The sequence below is a fragment of the Macaca nemestrina genome, chromosome 7 (assembly GCF_043159975.1).
Source record: "Macaca nemestrina isolate mMacNem1 chromosome 7, mMacNem.hap1, whole genome shotgun sequence".
Lineage (NCBI taxonomy): Eukaryota > Metazoa > Chordata > Mammalia > Primates > Cercopithecidae > Macaca > Macaca nemestrina.
This window is the reverse complement of record NC_092131.1, coordinates 170,082,544-170,105,085: the sequence shown is the minus strand read 5'-3', so window position 1 is coordinate 170,105,085 and position 22,542 is coordinate 170,082,544. Positions and strand designations below refer to the sequence as shown.

The following is a 22,542-nucleotide window of genomic DNA, read 5'->3' as shown; positions in this document are numbered from 1 at the left end:
TTTTTTTTTTTTTTTTTGAGACGGAGTCTTGCTCTGTCGCCCAGGCTGGAGTGCAGTGGCCGGATCTCAGCTCACTGCAAGCTCCGCCTCCCGGGTTTACACCATTCTCCTGCCTCAGCCTCCCGAGTAGCTGGGACTACAGGCGCCCGCCACCACGCCCGGCTAGTTTATTTTTTGTATTTTTAGTAGAGACGGGGTTTCACCGTGTTAGCCAGGATGGTCTCGATCTCCTGACCTCGTGATCCGCCCGCCTCGGCCTCCCAAAGTGCTGGGATTACAGGCTTGAGCCACCGCGCCCGGCCGAGTCTTTGGTATCTTATACTTCAGAATCACTTTGTCCTTGCTCGGAAGACATACCACACGCAAAGGCAGAACTAAGCCTCATGTGCAGATGTGCCTTCTTCATACAGCATGCCAGGGCCATGCGAAAATTGGCATTTTAATAACAAAAGTTACGCAAAGATTCATTTTGAGTAGAGAAAATGTTTTGTAAAGGGATTTCTTCAAACAGCTCCCTCATATATTTAACCATGGCTCAATTTATAACAGCTCCTGAAGAACCTGTTTCAAGAAGTAGAATAAGACTGTGTTCACTATCTTTGCAAACCCAAAGAGTATGCAAAAGATCACTCATCCACTGGAAACGTCAATAACGGCACGGAGGGTTTCCACCTGAGGGTGGTGTCCACAGTGCCTGGATTCTGGAGCTGCCCTGGGCTGTGAACCTTGGGAGGGGAGTGCCCTGGCAAGAGTTTACTTACATCCTCTGATTCGAACACATGGCAGATCATCTTATACTGCTTCTTGCCTTCCTGGGCCCCGGGTGTGGTCTCGATGCAGTCCTGAGAGGCTGACCGGGGCATGCGGCGTCTGGCCATCAGCACCACAATGTTCCCAATGTCGGCGATGTAGGAGATGGTACGCAAGGCGTGGTCCATCATGGTTTCCTGTCAGGAGGGAGACAGTGCCACGTCAGGAAACACTACTGGGACAAGCCATTAAAAAGCACAACAGGGCCAGGTGCGGTGGCTCAAGCCTGTAATCCTAGCACTTTGGGAGGCCGAGGCAGGTGGATCACCTGAGGTCAGGAGGTCAAGACCAGCCTGGCCAACATGGTGAAACACTGTCTCTACTAAAAAAAAAAAAAAATAGTTGGGCGTGGTGGCAGGTGCCTATAATCCCAGATACTCGGGAGGCTGAGGCAGGAGAATCGCTTGAACCCGGAAGGCAGAGGATGCATCGAGCCGAGATCGCGCCACTGCACTCCAGTCTGGGCAACAAGAGCAAAATTCCATCTCAAAAAAAAAAAAAAGCACTCCAATTATTCGGGTTTTGCAACCCTGATTCTCCTGACATTTGGGGCCGGACCATTCTTTATTGTGGAGGGCTGTCACGTGCACTGCAAGGTGTTAGGAGCATTCCAAGCCTCTACCCAGGAGATGCCAGTAGCACCTCCCCCTTCCCAAGTGTGAGAACATAAATTATTTCCAGCCATTGCTAAATGTCCCCTGGGGGACAAAAATCACGCTGGTTGAGAACCACGGCCCTAGTTAACAGAGCGTTTTAGGGTACTGGTTCACAGTCAAAGTCACTCTGCCCGCATCTCAGTCCCAGTTTCCCAAATGGACTGTGTGGAACCCAGGGAGGCATGATGTCAGGTGAGCTCTCGGGCTGTCTCTGCTGGAGCAGGGGCTTGCCATATAGTGAAACCCATTTGCTCCCAGATGAGAAGCCACTCATGGCTCTGGAGAAGGGTCCCTCCTGAACAAGGTGCTCTCCCATATGGGCCCAGGAGTGGCCTGGCCTGGCCTGGCCTTCCTGCCGTGCAGAAGAGGAAAGCATCAAGGCCAATGTTTGTCACTCAATGAGCTCTTCCCAGGGAACCCAAGCAGCCTGGGCCTGGGTCAGGAGACACCAAAGTAGCCCACCTGACTTGAATTCCCTCGGCCTCTGGCAGGCCCATGACTCTTCATGGCTTTTGTCCTTGGACAGGAATCTCCAGCCAGCATCTTGCCCACAACCCCTACCTAACAAGACTGCACACAAAGCTCAGAAAAATTAATCCACTGGTCTTTTATGCTTTTGTCCTCTGTTCACAAAAGAAACTTGAGTGTTTCTGCAACCTCTGGACCTCATTTCTTCCTCACAGAATCCACTTTGCAGCGGATGCTGCTTCACCTTTGTCTCTGCAGCTGACGTTTTTTCTGGCCAAAGCCATGAGGGTGTTTCATAACCACAAGAGTCACCTTCCAGGGAGGGACACTGAAACAGCTAGAGTGGCTCTTCAGCATCTCCTGATTTCTGTCACTGTCATAAATGCCTGCATCAATCCCCAGGTGTCAGAAACATGTTTCTTCCCCAGCTCCTATCAGTGGCAGATCCCTCCTCCTCCTCCTCACAGACAGAGACTGCCGACCAACATGGCCGCATCTGCTCTCCTGCCCTGACTGGCTACTTTGGCCTTCCCAGTCTCTCTTACCTGTTCCCTCCTCTCCAGCTCCTCTGCCTCAACAGATTTAATGTGCATGCCCTGTTCAGAATCCAAAGATTCAGAGGGGAAAGGAAGGGAAGGGAGAAGAGGCCAGTGCAGGGAGCCCTAAACTGGGCCAAGCTAGGGGGTTTCTTATCTCTCCTTTACAGGATCCATCAGAAGAGTTACTCTTTCAGTTGGGGCTGTGGGTATGAGGAGGCTCAGAGATGTTCAGGAACTTGTTTAAGGCTATACAGCTCTAGAGGATGCAGCCCAGCTTCAATCCCCGGCCCATCCTCCCACTCTGGGTGTGGTACCGCCCTCCATGCACACTGGCAAGGGTGTGGCACCGCCCTCCATGCACACTGGCAAGGGTGTGGCACCGCCCTCCAGGCACACTGGCAAGGGTGTGGCACCGCCCTCCAGGCACACTGGCAAGGGTGTGGCACCGCCCTCCATGCACACTGGCAAGAAGAGTTACCGGGGCAGGCCTAGCTGCTGTCCCCAGAAAGGCCCGCCTGCAAGGCTGGCCCTCTCTGGCATCTGGGAACGTGGATCTCAGGAGGGGTCCCAGCACCCGAACTGACAAACATGGTTCCTCTTGCCTAAACCCTTTGTGCAAACAACGTGGTCTAGGCTGGACACCTCTTTTCCCCCTGGGAGTCTGGAATTTTGGTAGCTGCCAGGCAGAGGGTACCTATGTGACCAGCTCCCAGTAAACACCTTGGGCTGAGTGTCTGTGAGCTTCCCTGGTAGACACCACTTCACTCTCTTGTCACAGCCCCTTGCCAGGGGGTTCAGTGTGTCCTGTGTGACTGCGGGGAGGGCTCTGGAAGCCCGCACCCACTTTGCCAGTTCCGCTCTGGAGCTGTCTGCTGCAATCAATCTCAGCTGTGAGTGTGTGGAGTCCTGTCAGTCCTCCGAAACCATCCAGCCTGCGGTGGTCTTGAGGCCCCCCAGCACAGGTGGGTGATGAGGCGTGGGGCTTGGAGGGTGGGAGGGGGATCTAGTCCAGATGGTCTGCCCACAAAAGATCCGAAAATGAAGTCCAAGGCTGTGCAGTGCTGCACGCCCAGTGCCTGAGCCCTGGCACCTGTCTCCCTGAGTTTTCACCAAGTGCCAGGCTCCAGGAGGGGGCTGGTTCCAGGATAGGGGGGTGCAGGACACAAAGATCAGTGGGACAAGGCGCAAGCCTGGACACAGGACACACATGTGACAAGGAAGGGCACCACCATGCCCGCATCTGGGTGTGTGAGGACCTGGAGGGTGGTCGGGGCACGGCGCTGGGGTTGGGAGTGGTGGGCTGCAGTGTGAGCCACACAGTGGGGGCTGCTGCCTCCTCTGTCTCCAGAGGTCAGGCTCCCCGGGACTGCGGAGCAGGGGAAGACCCAGCAGGTCTTCCCACCCACCTCCCGCCTGCAGAGCCCTGGGGTGACGCCAGCACAACTGCTACCTGCTGTGCGCTCCTTGCTCCTCCTGCAGCCCGAGCTATGGGCTTTGGGTTGATGGGAGCAGAGGGCACAGGAGAGAAGCTGCTGAGAACCACGGCCTATATCATGGGACAAGAAGGAGTTGAACTTAGGAGTTTACCTGATTTTGAACAACTGCCTTTAACGCTTACCTGCGTGTCTGCATTTAAAACCTTGATCCTCTGGGTGGAAATGAAGAGGTCCACTTCCGTCAGTGTCTGGGCATCCCCCTCAGAATTCTAAGAAAAGACAGTGGATGCTGTTAAAATCTAAAAACCAACTCGGAATAGAGGACATGCAAATAGCATTATGACGAAATGCTCAACATCCCTAATCACCAGATAAATCCAAATTAAAACCACAACAATATATCATTTGATATCCGTCGGAATGGCTTTTATCAAAAAGATAAAAAGCAGCCTTGGCGTGGGGTGGAGGAAGGGGAACCCTGGTACACTGTGGGAGGGTGTGAATTAGTGCAGCTGCTGTGGAGAATAGTATGGCAGTTCCTCAAAAACTTCAAGCTACAACCACCCTGTGATCCAGCAATCCCACTGCTGGGCATATTTCCAAAGGAAGTGCAATCAGCATGTCTGGGAGACACCTGCACTCCCATGCTCACGGCAGCACCATCCACAGCAGCCAAGACATGGGATCAACCCAATGTCTATTCACGAGGAATGGATAAAGAAATGTGGCGGCAGACACGCTGGAGGCCTACTCAGCCTTCACAAAGAAGAAGCCGTGTCATTTCCAACACATGGATGACCCCAGAGGACACACTGTGTAGTGAAATCGGCCAGGCACAGAAAGATACATACTGCACGATCTCTATCTCGCTCAGGTGGAATCTACAAATGTCAATCTCACAGTAGAAGTAGAGAGCTGCATGGTGGTTACCAGGGGCTGGGCAAAAGGAGTGAAGGGGGAAGTATTGGTCCACGGACACAGAGCTCCTGCTAGACAGGAGAAATGAGTTCCAGAGATCTATTGTGCATCGTGGTGACTACTGTTAAGAATATTTCATATTCTTAAAAATTGCTAAGATAATGAATGTAGTGTTCTCATTACAAAAATTATAACTATGTGATGTAATGCACATGTGAATTAGCTAGATGTAGTCATTTCACAATGTGTATATACTCCAAAATATTATGTTGTACACAGTAAATACAATTTTATCTGTCAATGTAAAAAGTAATAACTGGAAGGAAGGCTCAGCAATTTTATCCCGAGTCTACGTAGAAGGAAATGCTACTGGCCATCAGGAATCTGCCTGCATGCCACCGGCCGCGTCACCTAGCTAAGTGTGAGTTCTTGAGGCAGTCTGTAAGAGGCAACCAGGAGGGAGGAGGGTCGGCCGCCAGGAGCTTGACCGAGATGGGGTGGGATGCCTGGGTCTGTCGCCACAGCCCCTCCTGTCAGTGGCAAGCAGGGCCCCTCTGGCCAACCCCTGTGGAATTTATAGACTCAGGCTACATTTCCTGGATTTGGGATTCTAAGTATCCTTAAGAAATGGGGAAGACATTTTCAGAGGAGCTGAATGAAAATGTCAGCCTTTCCTTCTGATTTAAACAGTCACCATCATGTCCACCCCACAGTGGCCTTGGGAGACTGAGCCCTGGGGCTGGCCTGAGTGCTGTCCTCACAATGACGGAGAAGCCAAGAGATGTGCCCCACAAATGGCCTCATTCATCACCTGTAGCCACTGTAGCATGCCTGCCATATGGCTGTGAGACAGGTTTCATGGGCTCTTCTGAGCTGAGTGAACTCTTCAGGGTCTGCCCCAAACTAGGAGAGCCTTTCATTGGTTTTTACATTTGTAAGAATCCTAATTACCACTGCACAGTGGCAATGAATTTCAAGTTCTATTAGTTTGCCCACCAAGGTGAATAATTCTCCATGGTCACTGGGGAGCCCAGGGTGGTCTATCTTCCATTTCAAAACGGCAAAAACTATGATTTAATTATTCACCAGAAAATCTGAAATAAGAAATCTCCCTGCTGACAATTCCTCAAGAATTCTGAGTCGTAGAGAGGCCCGGTATTGTAATAATAAAAGTGTATTTTAGCTCAGTTTTCAAGGGAAAGGGTCTTTTGGGCTTTTTTGCTTTTAACTCATTAGAAAGAGAAAGGAGTTGAAAGAAGTGCAGCTGACAATCTGCAGCTGTGGAGGAACTTCTTCTGTTTTTAAAAATTTGGTTACATTCAGCATCAGCATGCATTTAAAGGTTATATTCATGGATTGTGGCTCAAAATCCTCTTGCTAAAAAGTAGGTCAAGCCAGAAGTAAGTGAGAAAAGTTGCAGGTGGACCTTGGCATTAGTGAAAATTGTGGAGGAAACCTGAGGCTGGGATCCCTGGATGGGAGAAGAGGGGCAGCCTGAAGCCACCCAGGCTGGAGCGGAAACCATCAGTAACAGGGCAGGGAGAGGACACCCGTCATCCTCCTTGGCGGAAGAAGGGAGGGTGTCAACAGTACGGATCCTACAGACACCAGAGAACAGGCCACAGGGTGGGCCTCGGCACGTCTGTGGATGGGGGGCATGACCTGCAGTCATCCGCACAGCTGTGGCCGGGCCAGGAAAGGGGCCTTCAACAATGACACTGAGCATCCCACTTTCCAAAAAGTAAGAACAAACCGTAATTCAATGTAGTCAGGTGGCCACCTGGCTGGCCGCAGAGGGCTTTCTGAGCTGGGTCTGCCTGTACCAACCCCTCCAGAGGCGGCAGTGACTCTGTAGGATTGCTGGACCTGCAAGTCTCAGAAGCCGGCTGCAGTCCGTACGGACTCCCTGCTCCAGCTGGACCAGGAGGCTGCAAGCGAGGGCCCCTCTTTTTTGGGAAAAGCACATCCCAACTGCAAGTCTGCAATGTTTGGCACGTTCTGCCTTGCTCAGAGGAAATCAGCCTGGGAAGAGGAGCGTGAGCGCCATCGTTCCCTTGCTCCTGAGCAGAATCAAAGGAGACGCCACTGGGCAAGAAGTAGACGTCCTAGGTGGACCAAAGTAGACGTCCTAGGTGGACCAAAGTAGACGTCCTAGGTGGACCAAAGTAGACGTCCTAGGTGGACCAAAGCCTCACTGCAGAAGAGGGAGTCCCCACATGGGGTCTTCTGACCACAGCGCCAGACAATGGCATTACTTCAAAGCAGGGAGGGGGAACTAAATCTCCTGCTGTTTAAACAGAAGAAAACAGTGGGCAACAAGCCTTGTGACACCAACTATTTTGGTATTTTCTGTATGAGGCGGATTGGAAAAGCTCTAGCATTTACTAAATGACCAGGTGACAAACAAATGACTCAACGTCAACCCATTTTTAAAAGTCTGCCGGTGTTTCAACACTTATTTTCGTGTTTTTCTTTCTTTTTTTTTTTTTTCCTTTAAGAGACAGGGTCTCACTCTGTCGCCCAGGCTGGAGTGCAGTGGTGCAAACACAGATCACTGCAGCCTCGACCTCCCAGGCTCAAGTGATCCTCCCACTTCAGCCTCCCAGGCAGCTGGGACTTCAGGCATGTGCCACCATGCCTGGCTAGTTAAAAAAAAAAAAAAAAAAAAAATTGGCTGGGCGCGGTGGCTCACGCCTGTAATCCCAGCACTTTGGGAGGCCGAGGCGGGCGGATCACAAGGTCAGGAGATCGAGACCATGGTGAAACCCTGTCTCTACTAAAAATACAAAAAATTAGCCGGGCGCGGTTGTGGGCGCCTGTAGTCCCAGCTACTCGGGAGGCTGAGGCAGGAGAATGGCGTGAACCCGGGAGGCGGAGCTTGCAGTGAGCCGAGATCGCGCCACTGCACTCCAGCCTGGGCGACAGAGCAAGACTCCGTCTCAAAAAAAAAAAAAAAAAAAAATTGTGGAGACAGGGGTCTCACTGTGTTGCCCAGGCCAGTCTCAAACTCCTAGGCTCAAATGATCCTCCTGCCTCTGTCTCCCAAAGTGCTGGGATTACAGGTGTGAGCCACTGCACCCAGCCCAAAAACTCATTTCCAATAAAGAAAGCCCCACACGGGCAAAGTGTACTACTCACCCTCCTGACTTAGTAAATTAAGCGCAAGGAATCTTTAGCTATCAGAACAATTCAGTGATACTGCACAGGAGGCCCAGGCTCCAGCCCCACCACGCTGCCGTATCAACTAAATGTCATATCAATTTAAAATGTCCACGTAAAACAGGAACATCGGAGATGCTAAGAAAGAGGAACTAATAAATCCTTCCAAAATGGGTGGTTAAAAAATTGAAGTGTCTGTGGTTTCATTTACAAACATCTAAGATTCACCCACCAAGGGATGAGGAAAAGTTGTTTTGCAACATCATTTGGATACCCAGGGCAACCCCCCCGGCCCCCACCGCCCAGGACAAGCCATGGGAACACAAGCAAACACTGTCCCAGGGCCTCAAGGCCCTACACACCGCTTTTTTCTTGATCTTAGCAGCCTTCTGCATCCTCTGAGAGCATGGAAGAGAAAATAAAAGCAGGTTGGCACGGAGAGAAGGAAGGTGTGTGAGGTTATGTCACTCTGGTGGTTGACGCCCCCATACTCAGGCCTGGTGCCTGGCAAAGCCCAGCAGGGACGGGTGGACAGCCACTGCCCACTTCAAGCACACACATTGACCAAGAGAAGCCCACACAGGTGTCCCTGGAGTGCTAAAAATGACTGCCAACCACCCCATCTACGGAGGACAGGAAAGATGCCATCTGCCGGCAGGAAGGCAAGCTGAGCTCCAGGCAGGCAAGTGTCTGGGGTGGGAGGGCCAGGCCTCTGCTGAGGGGCACTGGCCAGCAGGGCTCAGCACTGCCCTGGGTTACCTGGCTTCCTCCTGCCCACCCCGGATGGCCTCATGGTGCTCCTCTGCTTCTGTTAGAGAAGGTTGTATATGGTGAGGGCTGGGGAGGAGGCTGTCCCCATTTCTCACCCCTGGGCTGGTGGGCATCTGCAGATCTTGTCTTGCTCAGAGAGCTGAGACCTCAGATGGCTGCGCCCCCTCCCCCCGACCCCATTTAGTTTTGCTGATGTGGTCTCATCTTCCCCTTGCCCGGGCTCACCCAATGTTAAAAACCAGACAATCCAAAGAGCACTCAGAGCTACAAGCAGGTCAAAGTTTTTCTTGAGGTTCTGAATTTAAATAAAACGTGATATATTTTCCCCCCTTTCTGGAAGCACTCCGAATGGCACTAAAAATACACGTACTGTGGAACTGGGATTTGGGACTGTTTTAGGACTAGAATGCTTTGGAACGATGATCTTCAAAGGTCGTATTTCTGGGATTCCGTGGGCCTCCTGTTAAGGAGCTGGTTGCCTCTGCCCAGCTAGCTTCTTCCCGGCCAAGGCGCGAGCCTCCCTCAGCCTCGTCGGCACCTGGGCCACTCCTGCTCCCTGTGCCGAGGGCTGTGCAGTCAGAGCTGGAAGAGGGCCTAAGCCCCGCCACATTCCCTCCCACCAGTGCCCCCCAAAGTGTGTGGGCATCCCTGAGGGGCCCTGGAAGCACCTCTACCTTGACCCGGCTGACGGCCTCCTGCGCTTGCATCATTCTGATGTTTTTGGAAGGGTTCCGTTCTGACAGCAGCTGGGTGGACCCCAGGTAATTGGCAGCAAAGATGATCCCATCGATGAGGTCTTCTGGTTCACAGGGCCCTGGAACTGAAGGAGGGCACAGAGTCAGAGTCTTCCTAGAGGAGAAGTCCCCTGAACAAAGGGCTTGCATGCCTGGCCATAGCACAAGGAACACGGCAGCCAGGATGCAAAACAGAAGGGCCCAACCATCGCGATCTGCAGCCAGCCACGGGCGGCCGGTCTCTTCCCTCACTGGCCCGTGCTGCAAGTAACCGCACAAAATCAACGCGTGGGCCAGAAAACTCTACACAAACGGTGTCAGGAGGACAATGCCAGGATTCCAGATGACTGTCACTCAAGGTGACAATCACAGGCTGCAAATCCAGAAGGTGTCACATCCCAAACACGACAGCACTTTCCATGCTTTGCCCGCAGCCCCGGAACTCATGCTGGTGACCTGACTGTGCCCTGGGCTTCTCCTTGGCCGGTCCCTGTGCATCTGTCCCACGAGGCTCTTGCCTGTCTGTAGCCTCTCAGGACGCCCGTGTAGCTCCTCACACCCATCACACCGCAGGCCCAGGCTTGGCAGCATCATGCTTGTTCCATCTGCTGCCCCTAGACCATCGTGGCCCAACAAACCTTCCCGCCAGCCACAATGGAAGGTTCTATCTCTGCAGTGCCCAAACACAGGAGCCACTACCCACATGAGGCTTTGAGCATTGGCACTGTGGCTCCTGCAGCTGAGGGACCGGACCGTTTTCTTGTATGTAATTTTAATTAATTGAAATACAAAGAGCCACATGTTAGAGCCATATCCAGCCGACCCCCAAGTCCTGCCCACGTTGCCCACAAACCAATCTTGAGTGGCTCCTATGCCAGACAGCAGGGCTCCAGCTAGGGGTGGACAAACTTCTCCTGTAAAGGGCGAGACGGTATGTGTTTTAGGCTTTGTGGTCTCCGTGGCAACCATTCACCATTGTACCTGAGGTGCAAAGGCAGCCAGAGACAATATATAACAGAGGAGGTGTGGCTGTGTGCCAAGAGAATTTTATATGCAAAATCAGGGGGACAGGAGGATTTGCCACTGGGGCTGCAGTCAGCCGACCTCTGAGCTATCCTAGACCATGGCTGGGTTGTCCTCTCAGACCCATTTTGGCCACGTCACCTGCCTTATCCCTCCTGACTGCCCACCTCCTGGCCAGAGCCCTTTTCGTCAGGGATTTTGGCCCTGGCTTCCTGGCTCCCCTCCTGCTCCAGCCGGCCCCATCCTGAGTCCCTCCAGCATTATGGACCCAGCCATCCTGCGCTTCCCCAGCCCTCGCTGCCAGCAGCCTCCTAACCTCTTCCCTCCCTCAGCCAGCTGATCCCTGGTCTCACCTCTAACCCATTCCGTTGTTAAAATCATCGACTGGCCCAGTTTGGGTGCCGCCATCCACCACCTCAACAACATCTGCCCAGTATCCGCAGCTCCCTGACCCCAGTCCTGTGTATCTGCCCCCAGGAGTTCAGCAAATCTCCAACCTGTTTTCTCTGGACCTGAGGCTGGAAAAAGCTGCCCAAGAGGGCAAATGAGTGCTATGGTAAATGTATTGCAAATTCCTGACCCCAAATGCCCCCAGACACCCTCACAACTCTCATCTGTCTCTCTGGGAAGCTCAGCCTCTTCTTCCGTGCAAGAGCTATTCCAGACTCCTCCACTGCCTCAAACTCCTGGCTGCCCCTCCCTCGCCTGCTCAGACAGACCAGGTGGGGAGCTTTGCCTCTGTGCTCAGCCCACTTGGCCCTGCTTTCCTGGGCAGTAGTGGGTCTGCGTGCCCCTGGGGTCAGAGGATCACCTGTGTTCCCAGCTGTGTCTCCTCACAGGACCGCTCTATCCCTCCCCTGTGCACCTGAGTCCTGTCAATGGCGTCCTCCCACGGCTTTTAAATATCCTCCAGTCACCCCTTGCTCTGGAGCCGATAAACCTTCCAGCTGGGCAGGGTTGCAGGCACCAATGTGGGGGACTGCGGGATTCAGGGGTGGCACCAGGGGAGGAACCCCTGCCCACCTGTCCCTCAGAGGGTTCACTGGGGCCTGTCACCAGGGGAATCAGAGGCAGCCCCACAGAGAGAACAGGATCCAGCTATCCCAATGCAGCACCCCCACCCTACCCTGAGGCTTCTTCAGAGTGAAGGATGCACGTCTGCCTGGCTGGGGGGCTTGGACAGCATGTATGACAGCCTTGGCTGCCACAGGCTCGCCAGACATCCCCTGTGCTCCCTTTTATGGCATCCGGCTGTGGGGCTGGGAAGGCTCCTGGCGCCTGTGGTAGGCCCGTTTCTACTACCTCACACCACCTTGCCATCCCCAGTGAGCATGGCTCAACAGGCACCCCCCCCAGTGAAGCCCCAGCCTCCCAGCGGCGCCCAATGCAGTGGCTCTCACTGACCACAAGATGGCATCACTTTGTTCTGCAGGAAAGCGCTGGTTCTTCCAGGCGCCCCAGGTACCCCAGCCTCACAGCCCCAGCAGGTGACCAGGGCCTTGGGCAAGTGTCCTTATGTCCTCTGTGGTGGGGGCTGCCTGGCACCCTGTTGGCCCCAGGCCCTGGGGAGGCTGGGAGGCCAGCCTTCCCTTTGGAATCTGACTCCTACCTTCCCAGGCACTGCCCCCGGCTTCTCCCTCGCCAGCCCCTAGGGTGGCCCTGGTCAGCGCACCAGACCCTTCCAAGGTTCACATTTCCATGTCGACCCATGTCCTCGAGTAGATTTAGGGAAGACTGGCCTCGTCTCCCCCTGAAGTGAGCATCACCAGCTCTGGGGCCCATCTGGGCACAGGCTCCTGAGGGTGAAGGGTACCCCATCCCAGGCAGGGGGTCACCGCTGGCACCCAGGATGCCTGCTTCCAGGACGAGGCCAGTGAAGCACTCAAGGGCCTTGCTGCAGCTCCAGCCACCACCCACCTCTGCGTGGGGGCCTTCCACGCCTGCCTCGCTCTTCTGTTCAGTGGGAAACAGTCGAGCCCACGGTGGCCCGAGCCTCCTGCCTCCCACTCACGTGCATCATGGGAGGAGAACCCAGACCCAGAGAAGAGTCCAATGGGGGCGGCACAGTGCAGGGCGTATATCACATTCACAGGCACGGCTCTCGACATCCGCAGGAAACGCAGAACCCAAATCCAACAGCTTCACTAGAAAATGAAAGCAGCTAGCCCCACATGTTTGGGTAGAAATTGCTGTGATTTTGCTCAAGTCTTGCACTGACCCTAAGCTGAGACCACCAGAGGGAGACAAAATGACAAGAAAATAAACATACAGGTTTAAGGATCTTGTCTCCCCAGAGAGTGATTTCTCCTTTTCACACTGTATATCTCACTCACATAGGCGTATGCACAGTGTATCTGCACAGTCTGGAGAAGAATAAGGTGCTCCAGGTTCTCCCCTGCCAGAAGAAGCCTCTGTTTGAAACACCGCTAAGGAAAACCCTAGGCCCTCTGGACAGGGAAGGGGACGGGAGTTCCACAGCTTCAAGCCTGAGGGTCTCCACTCCTGCCACCTTTGGAGAAAATTACCCTGAACATGGGTGGTGGACAGAGGCTTCTAAGGCACCAGTGTGGCCCCAGGGGGTCTCATTAGCTCCAACACTTGTCCCCGCATCTCCTGGGGGTCTGGGAGGGGATGGCTGAGTGGAGCTGGATCACAGTTGTACGTGGGAGTGTGGGGGTGCCTCCACAAGGCTCGCTGCTCTCTGCAAAGGCAGGGAGTCTTGGAGTGCAGCCCTCACGTCCAACACACCAGACCTCTGTGCAACAATGGTACAGTTCCACCCAGTCCTCAACCACCCCGTGATCTCTGTGCAACAATGGTACAGTTCCACCCAGTCCTCAACCACCCCGTGACCTCTGTGCAACAATGGTACAGTTCCACCCGGTCCTCAACCACCCCGTGACCTCTGTGCAACAATGGTACAGTTCCACCCAGTCCTCTACCACCCCAGGAACTCTGTGCAACAATGGTACAGTTCCACCCAGTCCTCAACCACCCCAGAACCTCTGTGCAACAATGGTACAGTTCCACCCAGTCCTCAACCACCAACCTCTGTGCAACAATGGTACAGTTCCACCCAGTTCTCAACCACCCCGTGACCTCTGTGCAACAATGGTACAGTTCCACCCAGTCCTCAACCACCCCAAGACCTCTGTGCAACAATGGTACAGTTCCACCTGGTCCTCATCCACCGACCTCTGTGCAACAATGGTACAGTTCCACCCAGTCCTCAACCACCCCGTGACCTCTGTGCAACAATGGTACAGTTCCACCCAGTCCTCAACCACCCCAAGACCTCTGTGCAACAACGGTACAGTTCCACCCAGTCCTCAACCACCCCGTGACCTCTGTGCAACAATGGTACAGTTCCACCCACCAACCTCTGTGCAACAATGGTACAGTTCCACCCAGTCCTCAACCACCCCGTGACCTCTGTGCAACAATGGTACAGTTCCACCCAGTCCTCAACCACCCCAAGACCTCTGTGCAACAATGGTACAGTTCCACCTGGTCCTCATCCACCGACCTCTGTGCAACAATGGTACAGTTCCACCCAGTCCTCAACCACCCCGTGACCTCTGTGCAACAATGGTACAGTTCCACCCAGTCCTCAACCACCCCAAGACCTCTGTGCAACAACGGTACAGTTCCACCCAGTCCTCAACCACCCCGTGACCTCTGTGCAACAATGGTACAGTTCCACCCACCAACCTCTGTGCAACAATGGTACAGTTCCACCCAGTCCTCAACCACCCCGTGACCTCTGTGCAACAATGGTACAGTTCCACCTGGTCCTCAACCACCAACCTCTGTGCAACAATGGTACAGTTCCGCCCAGTCCTCAACCACCCCAGAACCTCTGTGCAACAATGGTACAGTTCCACCCAGTCCTCAACCACCCCAGAACCTCTGTGCAACAATGGTACAGTTCCACTCAGTCCTCAACCACCCCAGGACCTCTGTGCAACAATGGTACAGTTCCACCTGGTCCTCATCCACCGACCTCTGTGCAACAATGGTACAGTTCCACCCAGTCCTCAACCACCCCAGGACCTCTGTGCAACAATGGTACAGTTCCACCCAGTCCTCAACCACCCCAGGACCTCTGTGCAACAATGGTACAGTTCCACCCAGTCCCTAACCACCCCGTGATCTCTGTGCAACAATGGTACAGTTCCACCCACCAACCTCTGTGCAACAATGGTACAGTTCCACCCAGTCCTCAACCACCCCAGGACCTCTGTGCAACAATGGTACAGTTCCACCCAGTTCTCAACCACCCCGTGACCTCTGTGCAACAATGGTACAGTTCCACCCAGTCCTCAACCACCCCAGGACCTCTGTGCAACAATGGTACAGTTCCACCCAGTCCTCAACCACCCCAGGACCTCTGTGCAACAATGGTACAGTTCCACCCAGTCCTCAACCACCAACCTCTGTGCAACAATGGTACAGTTCCACCCAGTCTTCAACCACCCCAGGACCTCTGTGCAACAATGGTACAGTTCCAGCCGGTCCTCAACCACCCCATGAACCGATCTCAGGGTCCCCATTTTACAAATAAGGACCATCTAAGTGGGTCATGGCTGCGCCCAACTTCATTGTCATGAGTTCAGGGGCTCAGCATTTCTGAACCCACTGTGTGAAGACCGGTGTCAAGACAGAAACATGGAGCTCACAGGCTACACAGTGAGGCTGACAGCAGTCCCACAGCCACAGAACAAATGCATCAGGATGGGCCGTGGCGAATGCTGGGAAGGGAGGCCATGGCCCTGGGAAGGAAGGGACGGGGGAGCCTGCTCTGGTGAGGAATTTGGGGGTGGCTGCCATTTAAGCTGAGGTCTGGAGGAGGAGAAGGAATCAACAAGCCACAGGCAAAAGGAAGAGAAAGCTTTCCAGGCTGAGGCGGGAGCAGGTGAAAGGCCCTAGGGTGCAGAGACAATGGCACCTTAGAAGAGCTATAGGATATCTGGACTGGAAGCCCAGGGGGTGGGCCAGCAGCTGAGACAAGTCCAGGGTAGGGGGAAGCGCTGACCAGATGTGAGGACCCTGGAGCCACGGGTGACAGGCCATAAGGACTGTCACTCCAGGGTATCCATCAGGGAAGTGGCCCAACTACTCCTTTAGAAATGAACTCTGGCAGAGGGGCAGGCAGCAGAGAGGAAGAAGGGAGAGCAGCTGAGGGGCTACTGTCGCCATCCCGGCACGTGAGTGGCAATGATGGTGTGGACCAGGGTGATGATGGAGATGGAGAAACAGCAACAGATGGGGATTTAGGGGTCAGTCAACAGGACGGGAAGTTGGACTGGAGTCTGAAAGAGGATGAGGAGGCTAGACAATGGTTGCACAGCTCGATGGAGAGACCTGCCCCTCACTGAGAAGGGGTGCCTGGGAGAGGACTGAGCTTGGGTTGGGGACTCCAGGCAAGTTTACTGGCAGGAGCCTGGATGCTCAGTAAGTGGCTGGACTCAGGAGTCCTGGTTAGAAAACAGGTTTGGGAATGAACCATCTGCAGGTGCCAAGTGAAGCTGCAGGCACGGATGAGTCTGCAAGGGAAGGTCATGGGCAAGGGGGCAGGATGCAGCCCCAGGACTCTGCTCTGCTAAATACCAGGAAAAGAAGGGGCTTAGAAAGGGAGACCTGCCCGCCTGCGCCCATGCTAGCAGGAGGTCAACTACAAGGAGACCTCGTGTATTGGGCACAGTGTCAAGGAAGTCAGCTGTGACCTCAAAGAGCTGTTTCAGAAAAGGCGGGGCTGGAGCCAGAGAGGGGCTGAGAGGTGCAGGGGAGGTGCAGGCAACGAGGCGGCCACTCCCAGATTCCTGTTGTGAAGGAAAAGGGGCAGGTAGCGTGGGGGGTGTGGACAGATGCAGGGTGGGGCAGATGTGGTCAAAAGCCAGTGGAGGGGCGAGTGATAGGGACAGGAGACAAACGACATCGGATCGTGTGCGGTTCCAAAGTGCAGATGGGACCTGGCCTCAACTGGCAGGAGGGGCTGCAGCTGTAATGGGGCAGGACAGGACTGGGAGAGGCGAGCCACTAGATCAGCAGGAGAGCCTGCCCCTGGAGTGCCCCCTGGGTCTGGACTGGGGAGAGGAGGCAGGAGTGGGTGAGCATCACAGTCGTGTAACTGGCATCTCAAGTGAGACCTGCTGCCGCCGAGCTAAGGTGTGGCCTCCAGACCCGACTCTCCGCTACTGCCAGGGCCTGTGCTTCAAGAAGCCCCCACAGAAGGTGACCCTATAAGGCTGATTTGAAAGAGAAGACACCATTTGAAAACCACACCTATGGACATTCACCAGGGAGAGGCCACACCTGGGCCTGCGGCACAGGCTTTGTCACTGATAAAAGAGATTTGGGGGTTCCACGGTGTTGAACTTGAGACTCCCAGTGAACAAGAGTAAGTCACTGGCTGATAGGAGGAAGAGAAGCCACAACAGAGAGTCAGGGAAGGAAGGTCAAAGCCAAGCTCAAGACGATGCAGAGTTGCCCAAGACAGATCCTAACCCTTGCAGCTGGGAGGATGACTTCCCAGAAAAAGCATAATAAATAATTTGTTTTTAATGGCAAAAACAGGAAAAAGCATATGCATAGGCGCTTCACTGCAGCAGCACTATCTGTAATAGCAAAACCCTGGAAACCACCCAAATGCTCCTGAATAGGAGACATCTATCCGCACAGTAGAGTCCTACAGAATATCCTCTCCATGCTGTGAACAGCACAGAGCTGTGGCATCACCGCCAGGGTTTAGTGTGAAGTGAAGAAAGCAAGATGGACATGCAGGGCTCTACTCCACTACCATTTACCTAAGAAAGGGGAAGATATGCTTACAATAAAAATAGGTGAAATGCTCAAAATGGTCACCTACACAAAGGAAGAAACTGGGAGGTGGGGGGACAAATAGGGGAAGAAACTGACCTCTCTGCATACACCCTATGTTGTTTATTTGAATTTCATACCATGTAAGTATTTTATATAATTACAAAACAAAATTAAATGGAAAAAGCAAATTCCAAATAAGAGAAAAATGAAATAAATGAATCTAAAAGTGTATCCAGTTGTGATCTATTCCAAAATATTTTAAAACACAGTCGTCTGACTGTACATCCCTTGTGGGATGTATTCTAAAGACAAAAGTAAATGCAAATAAATTGTAATCTGTATCTACAATCATGTGTCCTTGGCAGTGTTGGTATTGTTATTCTGAGACTGTTGTAAGGTTAACGGAATAAAACCAATGCAAAATTATGCCGGTGTCCTTGAGAACAGGAATTTGGGGCACAGGAAAAAGAAACTACAAATGTTAGAACCTATAAACCTGACAAATTATCATTAGGAATCATGACGTTATTTTATCTTAAAAAAATATGCTGTGTATTAGTTATTGTTGGTTGCATAACAAATAACTCGGGAATTTAGTGGCTTAAAACAACAACCATGGATTCTCTGAGAGTTTCTGTGGATCGGGAATCTGGGTGTGGCTTAGCTGGGTGACTGTGGCTCAGGACCTCTCATGTGTCACAGGCAGCGAGGTACTGAGTGGTGCTGCAGCCATCTGAACACCTGAAGAGGGGTCACCCACTTCCAAGTTCTCTTACCAGGCCATTGGCCAGAGACATCAGTCCTGTGCCACGTGGGCCTCTGGATGGGGTAACTGCCAACCACACCAGGCCAGCTTGGTTCCTTCAGAGGGAACAAGTAAGAGAGAACAAGAAAGGGCAAGTTGAGAGAGAAGCCACATCTCTTTGTAACCTGATCTGGGAAGCCATATCCCATCACTTCTGCCAGATTCTATTCAATACAAGCTGTCAATAGGTCCATCCCCCACACGAGGGGAGGGCAGGACTCACGGCCATGAACACCAGGAGGCGGGGGCCCCTGGGGGCCATTTAGGAGGCTGCCTTCCACACAGACATATACACTCTCACCAAATCTACAGCAATGAGCAACCGTACTACCCAGATTACAGTCTCTAAATGTTATTCCACAGGGCTCCTCGGAGAAAGAACCAACTGGCCAGACCTGGGGCAAGAAATATTTAAGATGATTCTGGAATACACGAGAAAGGAAGGAAACAATCAAAGACTACTGGGTTTACATTGATAGGACTCAGAAAACAACCTAAAGAAGCTCCTATTGGCCATAGAAAACTTGAGCACCAATAAGCATGGTAACAACACAGAAAACACACCAACTGTGCTAACAACATCATACACAACCTCACCGGTTGTCTTCTAAAAGCTGTTGGGGAAACTCATTAATTTTTTTTTTTTTTTTTTTTTTTTTTTTTTGAGATGGAGTCTTGCTCTGTCACCCAGGCTGGAGTGCAGTGGCACGATTTCAGCTCACTGCAAGCTCTGCCTCCCAGGTTCACGCCATTCTCCTGTCTCAGCCTCCCAAGCAGCTGGGATGACAGGTGCCCACCACCACGCCTGGCTAATTTTTTATTTTTAGTAGAGACAGGGTTTCACCATGTTAGCCAGGATGGTCTCGAACTCCTGACCTCGTGATCTGCTCATCTCGGCCTCCCAAAGTGCTGGGATTACAGGCGTGACCCACTGCGCCTGGACAGCTCATTAATTTTTAAATTTTTCAGTAAAGAGAAGAAATCAAACATTTAATCTGCTTTTCTTATAAGAACCATATTCAGGGTAACCAAATACTTGAGGGAAAGTTTCTCTACATAGAATTCCAGCTAACTAATGAAGAAGAAATGATGAAATTAGAACACTACCATTTGGCAACTTCTAATCAATTACTAGATCTAGACAATGATCATCAGTGGTTGCTAATATCACCAAAAAAGAGATGACCAGATATCATGTGCCTCCCAACAGAACGACACAGTAATATGTATGAAAGATTTTGCCCAAACAACCAAACTGAATCTGATCAAGCCTCTATGTCTAAAAACAACCACTATTTTACAGGACACAGAGAAAAGAGGAACACATTAAACAGCACCATGAAGATGCAATCAGCAAAATCCACACTGCAAGAAACGCTACAGGATAAATGACAGATTCTTCCACAATAACACCAACAAAAATTTGTAAGACAGAAAAAAGAGATGGATGGACCACCTATAAGAGACGTAAGAGAATTATGAAATGCATTGACCAATCTCAATCGATAGATTTTGTTTGGATCCCCATTCAAACAGCGCCTTTAAACTGGGAAAATGCAAACACAAACGAATATTTAACAGTATAAACAAATATTAACTTTATTTTAGTTGTGATAACGGCATTGAAATTATCTTTTAAAACAGAATTCCTATATTTTAGAGACACAATATGAAATATTTAAAGAGGCTATGATGTAAGATCTGAGATTTGCTTTAGAATAATCTGGGAAAGAGTCAGGGTATGGATTAAATACCTAGCCATGAATGGGTAAATACTGAAGCTATTTTTTCATATGCTTGATATTTTTATGAGAAAATTAAAAGTACAGATCTTTCAAAAAGGTGTTGTTTTTAGGAAGCCATATCCTACTATTATGTAAAATTGTTACTGCTGTTCTACCCAATCTGATAAGGCAATAAGAAGTAATAGAAAACAAGAAAGGAAGCGGCAAAAATCATTCTTGTTTGCAGATGGTATGATTGCATGCCAGGAAAAGCTCAAGAAAACAACTAAAAATCTAGTTTTAAAAAATAAGAGAATTCACTAAGGCAATGGTTTCAAATTTAATGCATAAAAATCGATAGCTTTCTTTGTACCTACAAACAGCAACATGTTGAAAAATAATGAAATGAAAGTCGGCATTTAGAAAAACAATAAAACGGATAAAACGACAAGGAGCAGACAAGATATGTGTTGAGTTTTTATGAAAAACTTTATTGATGAAAATAAATGAGCTTGAATAAATGGAAAGATAAATCCTTTGCTGCCTAGAAAGACTATGTTGTAAAGCTGACATTTTTTCCCCTAAATGGACAGACTTTAAGCATGCCTAATAAAAATACCAGTAAGAGTTTATAGTGGGCCGGGTGCGGTGGCTCACGCCTGTAATCCCGTGGGCAGATCACCTGAAGTCAGGAGTTCGAGACCAGCCTGACCAACATGGTGAAACCCTGTCTCTACTAAAAATACAAAAATTAGTCAGGCGTGGTGGCGCACCCCTGTAATCCCAGCTACTCAGGAGGCTGAGACAGGAGAATCGCTTGAACCCAGAAGGCGAAGGTTGCAGTGAGCCAAGATCGCACCATTGCACTCCAGCCTGGGCGACACAGTGAGACTCTGTCTCAAAACAAAACAAAACAAAACAAACAAAAGAGTTTGCAGTGAATAACTAGACAAGCTGGTTTTAATGCTCCTGTGGAAAAATAAAAGTGCAAAAATATCCGGGAAAAAAATCTGAAATGGAATGATGATGGCAAGGTCTGAAAGTAGCCCTACCAGGTAATAAAATGCACCATAAATCCCCAGTAAATAAAGCAGCCTGGGTCTGGAACCTGAATGGACCATCCCTGTAACACATCCAGAAACAGACCGAGACCCACGTGATGATTTGGGTATGGTAAAGGCAGCATTTCAAACCTGCAAGGGAAAGATTCCTTGGATAGCTCTGGCATAACTGGCTAGCTATTGGGACAAAATGCCTAAAATGTAACTTTTCCTGTATCCATACACCAAGATAAATTCCAGATAAATCAATTATTTAAATAATTTAAAATAATATCAAAGTTCTGGAAGACAGCTTTTTATTTATTTGTTTATTTTTTGAGATGGTGTCTCACTCTATTGCCCAGGCTGGAGCACAGTGGGACAATCTCAGCTCATTGCAACCTCTGCCTCCCAGATTCAAGCAATTTTCCTGATTCAGCCTCTCAAGTAGCTGGGATTACAGGCACGCGCTGCTGCGCCCAGCTTATTTTTTGTACTGTTAGTAGAGACGGAGTTTCGCCATGTTGCCCAAGCTGGTCTTGAACTCCTGACCTCAGGTGGCCTGCCCACCTCCCAAAGTGCTGGGATTACAGGCATGAGCCACTGCGCCCGGCCGACAACTTTATGTTTAAAAATAATCTTAGGAGTGTGATGGTCACACTAACCCCAAAAACTCAGTAAGCTCAAAGGAAAAAGACTGATATATTTGACTAAATGACATGTTTAGCAAAGTAAAAAGCATACCAAAAAAAGAAGAAAAGAATGGTAAGCTGGGGCAAACTTTTACAATACAAACCAAAGGATTCATTTCCTTTATATGTAAAGAATAACACAAATCAAGAATAATAAGAAACACCCAAATTCTCAATTGCCAGGGGCTGAGGGGTGGGGGAAATGGGGAGATATTGGTCAAATGGTACAAACTTTCAGTTATGAGATGAGTAAATTGTGGGGATCCAGTGTGTAGCACAATGTCTGTAGTTAATAATCCTGTATTGTATACTAGTAATCTGTTAAGACAATCGATCTGAAGTGTTCTCACCACACACACGAAAAGGTAGCTATGTGAAGTGATGGCTATGTTAATGCACTTGACTGTGGTAATCATTTCACCATGTAACTTATATCAATATATTACATTGTATGACTTAAACATACAAAACTTATTTGTCAATTATACACCAATAAAGCTGGGGGTGAAAATCTAACAGAGGAATGAGCACAGGAAACAAATTGGCAGTGCATTGAAAAGAAAAACCACTTATGAACATATGAAATAGTGTTTGGCTTCACTTATTATGAAAGACACGTGAAATTAACAAGACACCTCTTTGCACGCATCGGCCTGGAGCTTATATCAAACAGCTGGTCATGCAGCGTTGGTGACAGTGTGGGAACCTCATACACCAACTCTCATACACAACCGAAAGCAGGGTACACTGACCCCCTTGGGAAGGCATTCTGCCCGGGTCTATCAGAGTTGGTATGCTCCTGGCCTGTACCCCTGCCATAGCCAGGAACTGCCTCTATAAAAGAACCCACACCCAAACACAAAGGCATAGCCACAAGGCTGTTCATTGCTGCACTGACTGGAAATCTCCTAACAATCGGTCCAAGGGGGCTGGTTAATAGCCCAC

At 50.8% G+C, this 22,542-nt stretch overlaps 1 protein-coding gene across 5 annotated transcripts in view; it reads right to left on the bottom strand.

Moving 5' to 3' along the window:
• LOC105497507 (amyloid beta precursor protein binding family A member 2) overlaps positions 1-22,542 on the bottom strand; it is a 236,119-nt gene that overhangs the window by 15,792 nt on the left and 197,785 nt on the right. For 4 of the 5 annotated variants that reach the window (XM_071067211.1, XM_071067207.1, XM_071067209.1 and 1 more), the window contains 4 exons: positions 9,432-9,577; positions 8,349-8,384; positions 4,092-4,178; positions 762-947 (listed from right to left, as the gene is read on the bottom strand). In XM_071067211.1, coding sequence (XP_070923312.1) covers positions 762-947; positions 4,092-4,178; positions 8,349-8,384; positions 9,432-9,577 — 455 coding nt within the window. The remainder of the gene's footprint in view (positions 1-761; positions 948-4,091; positions 4,179-8,348; positions 8,385-9,431; positions 9,578-22,542) is intronic. The other variant, XM_071067210.1, reaches the window with a different exon arrangement.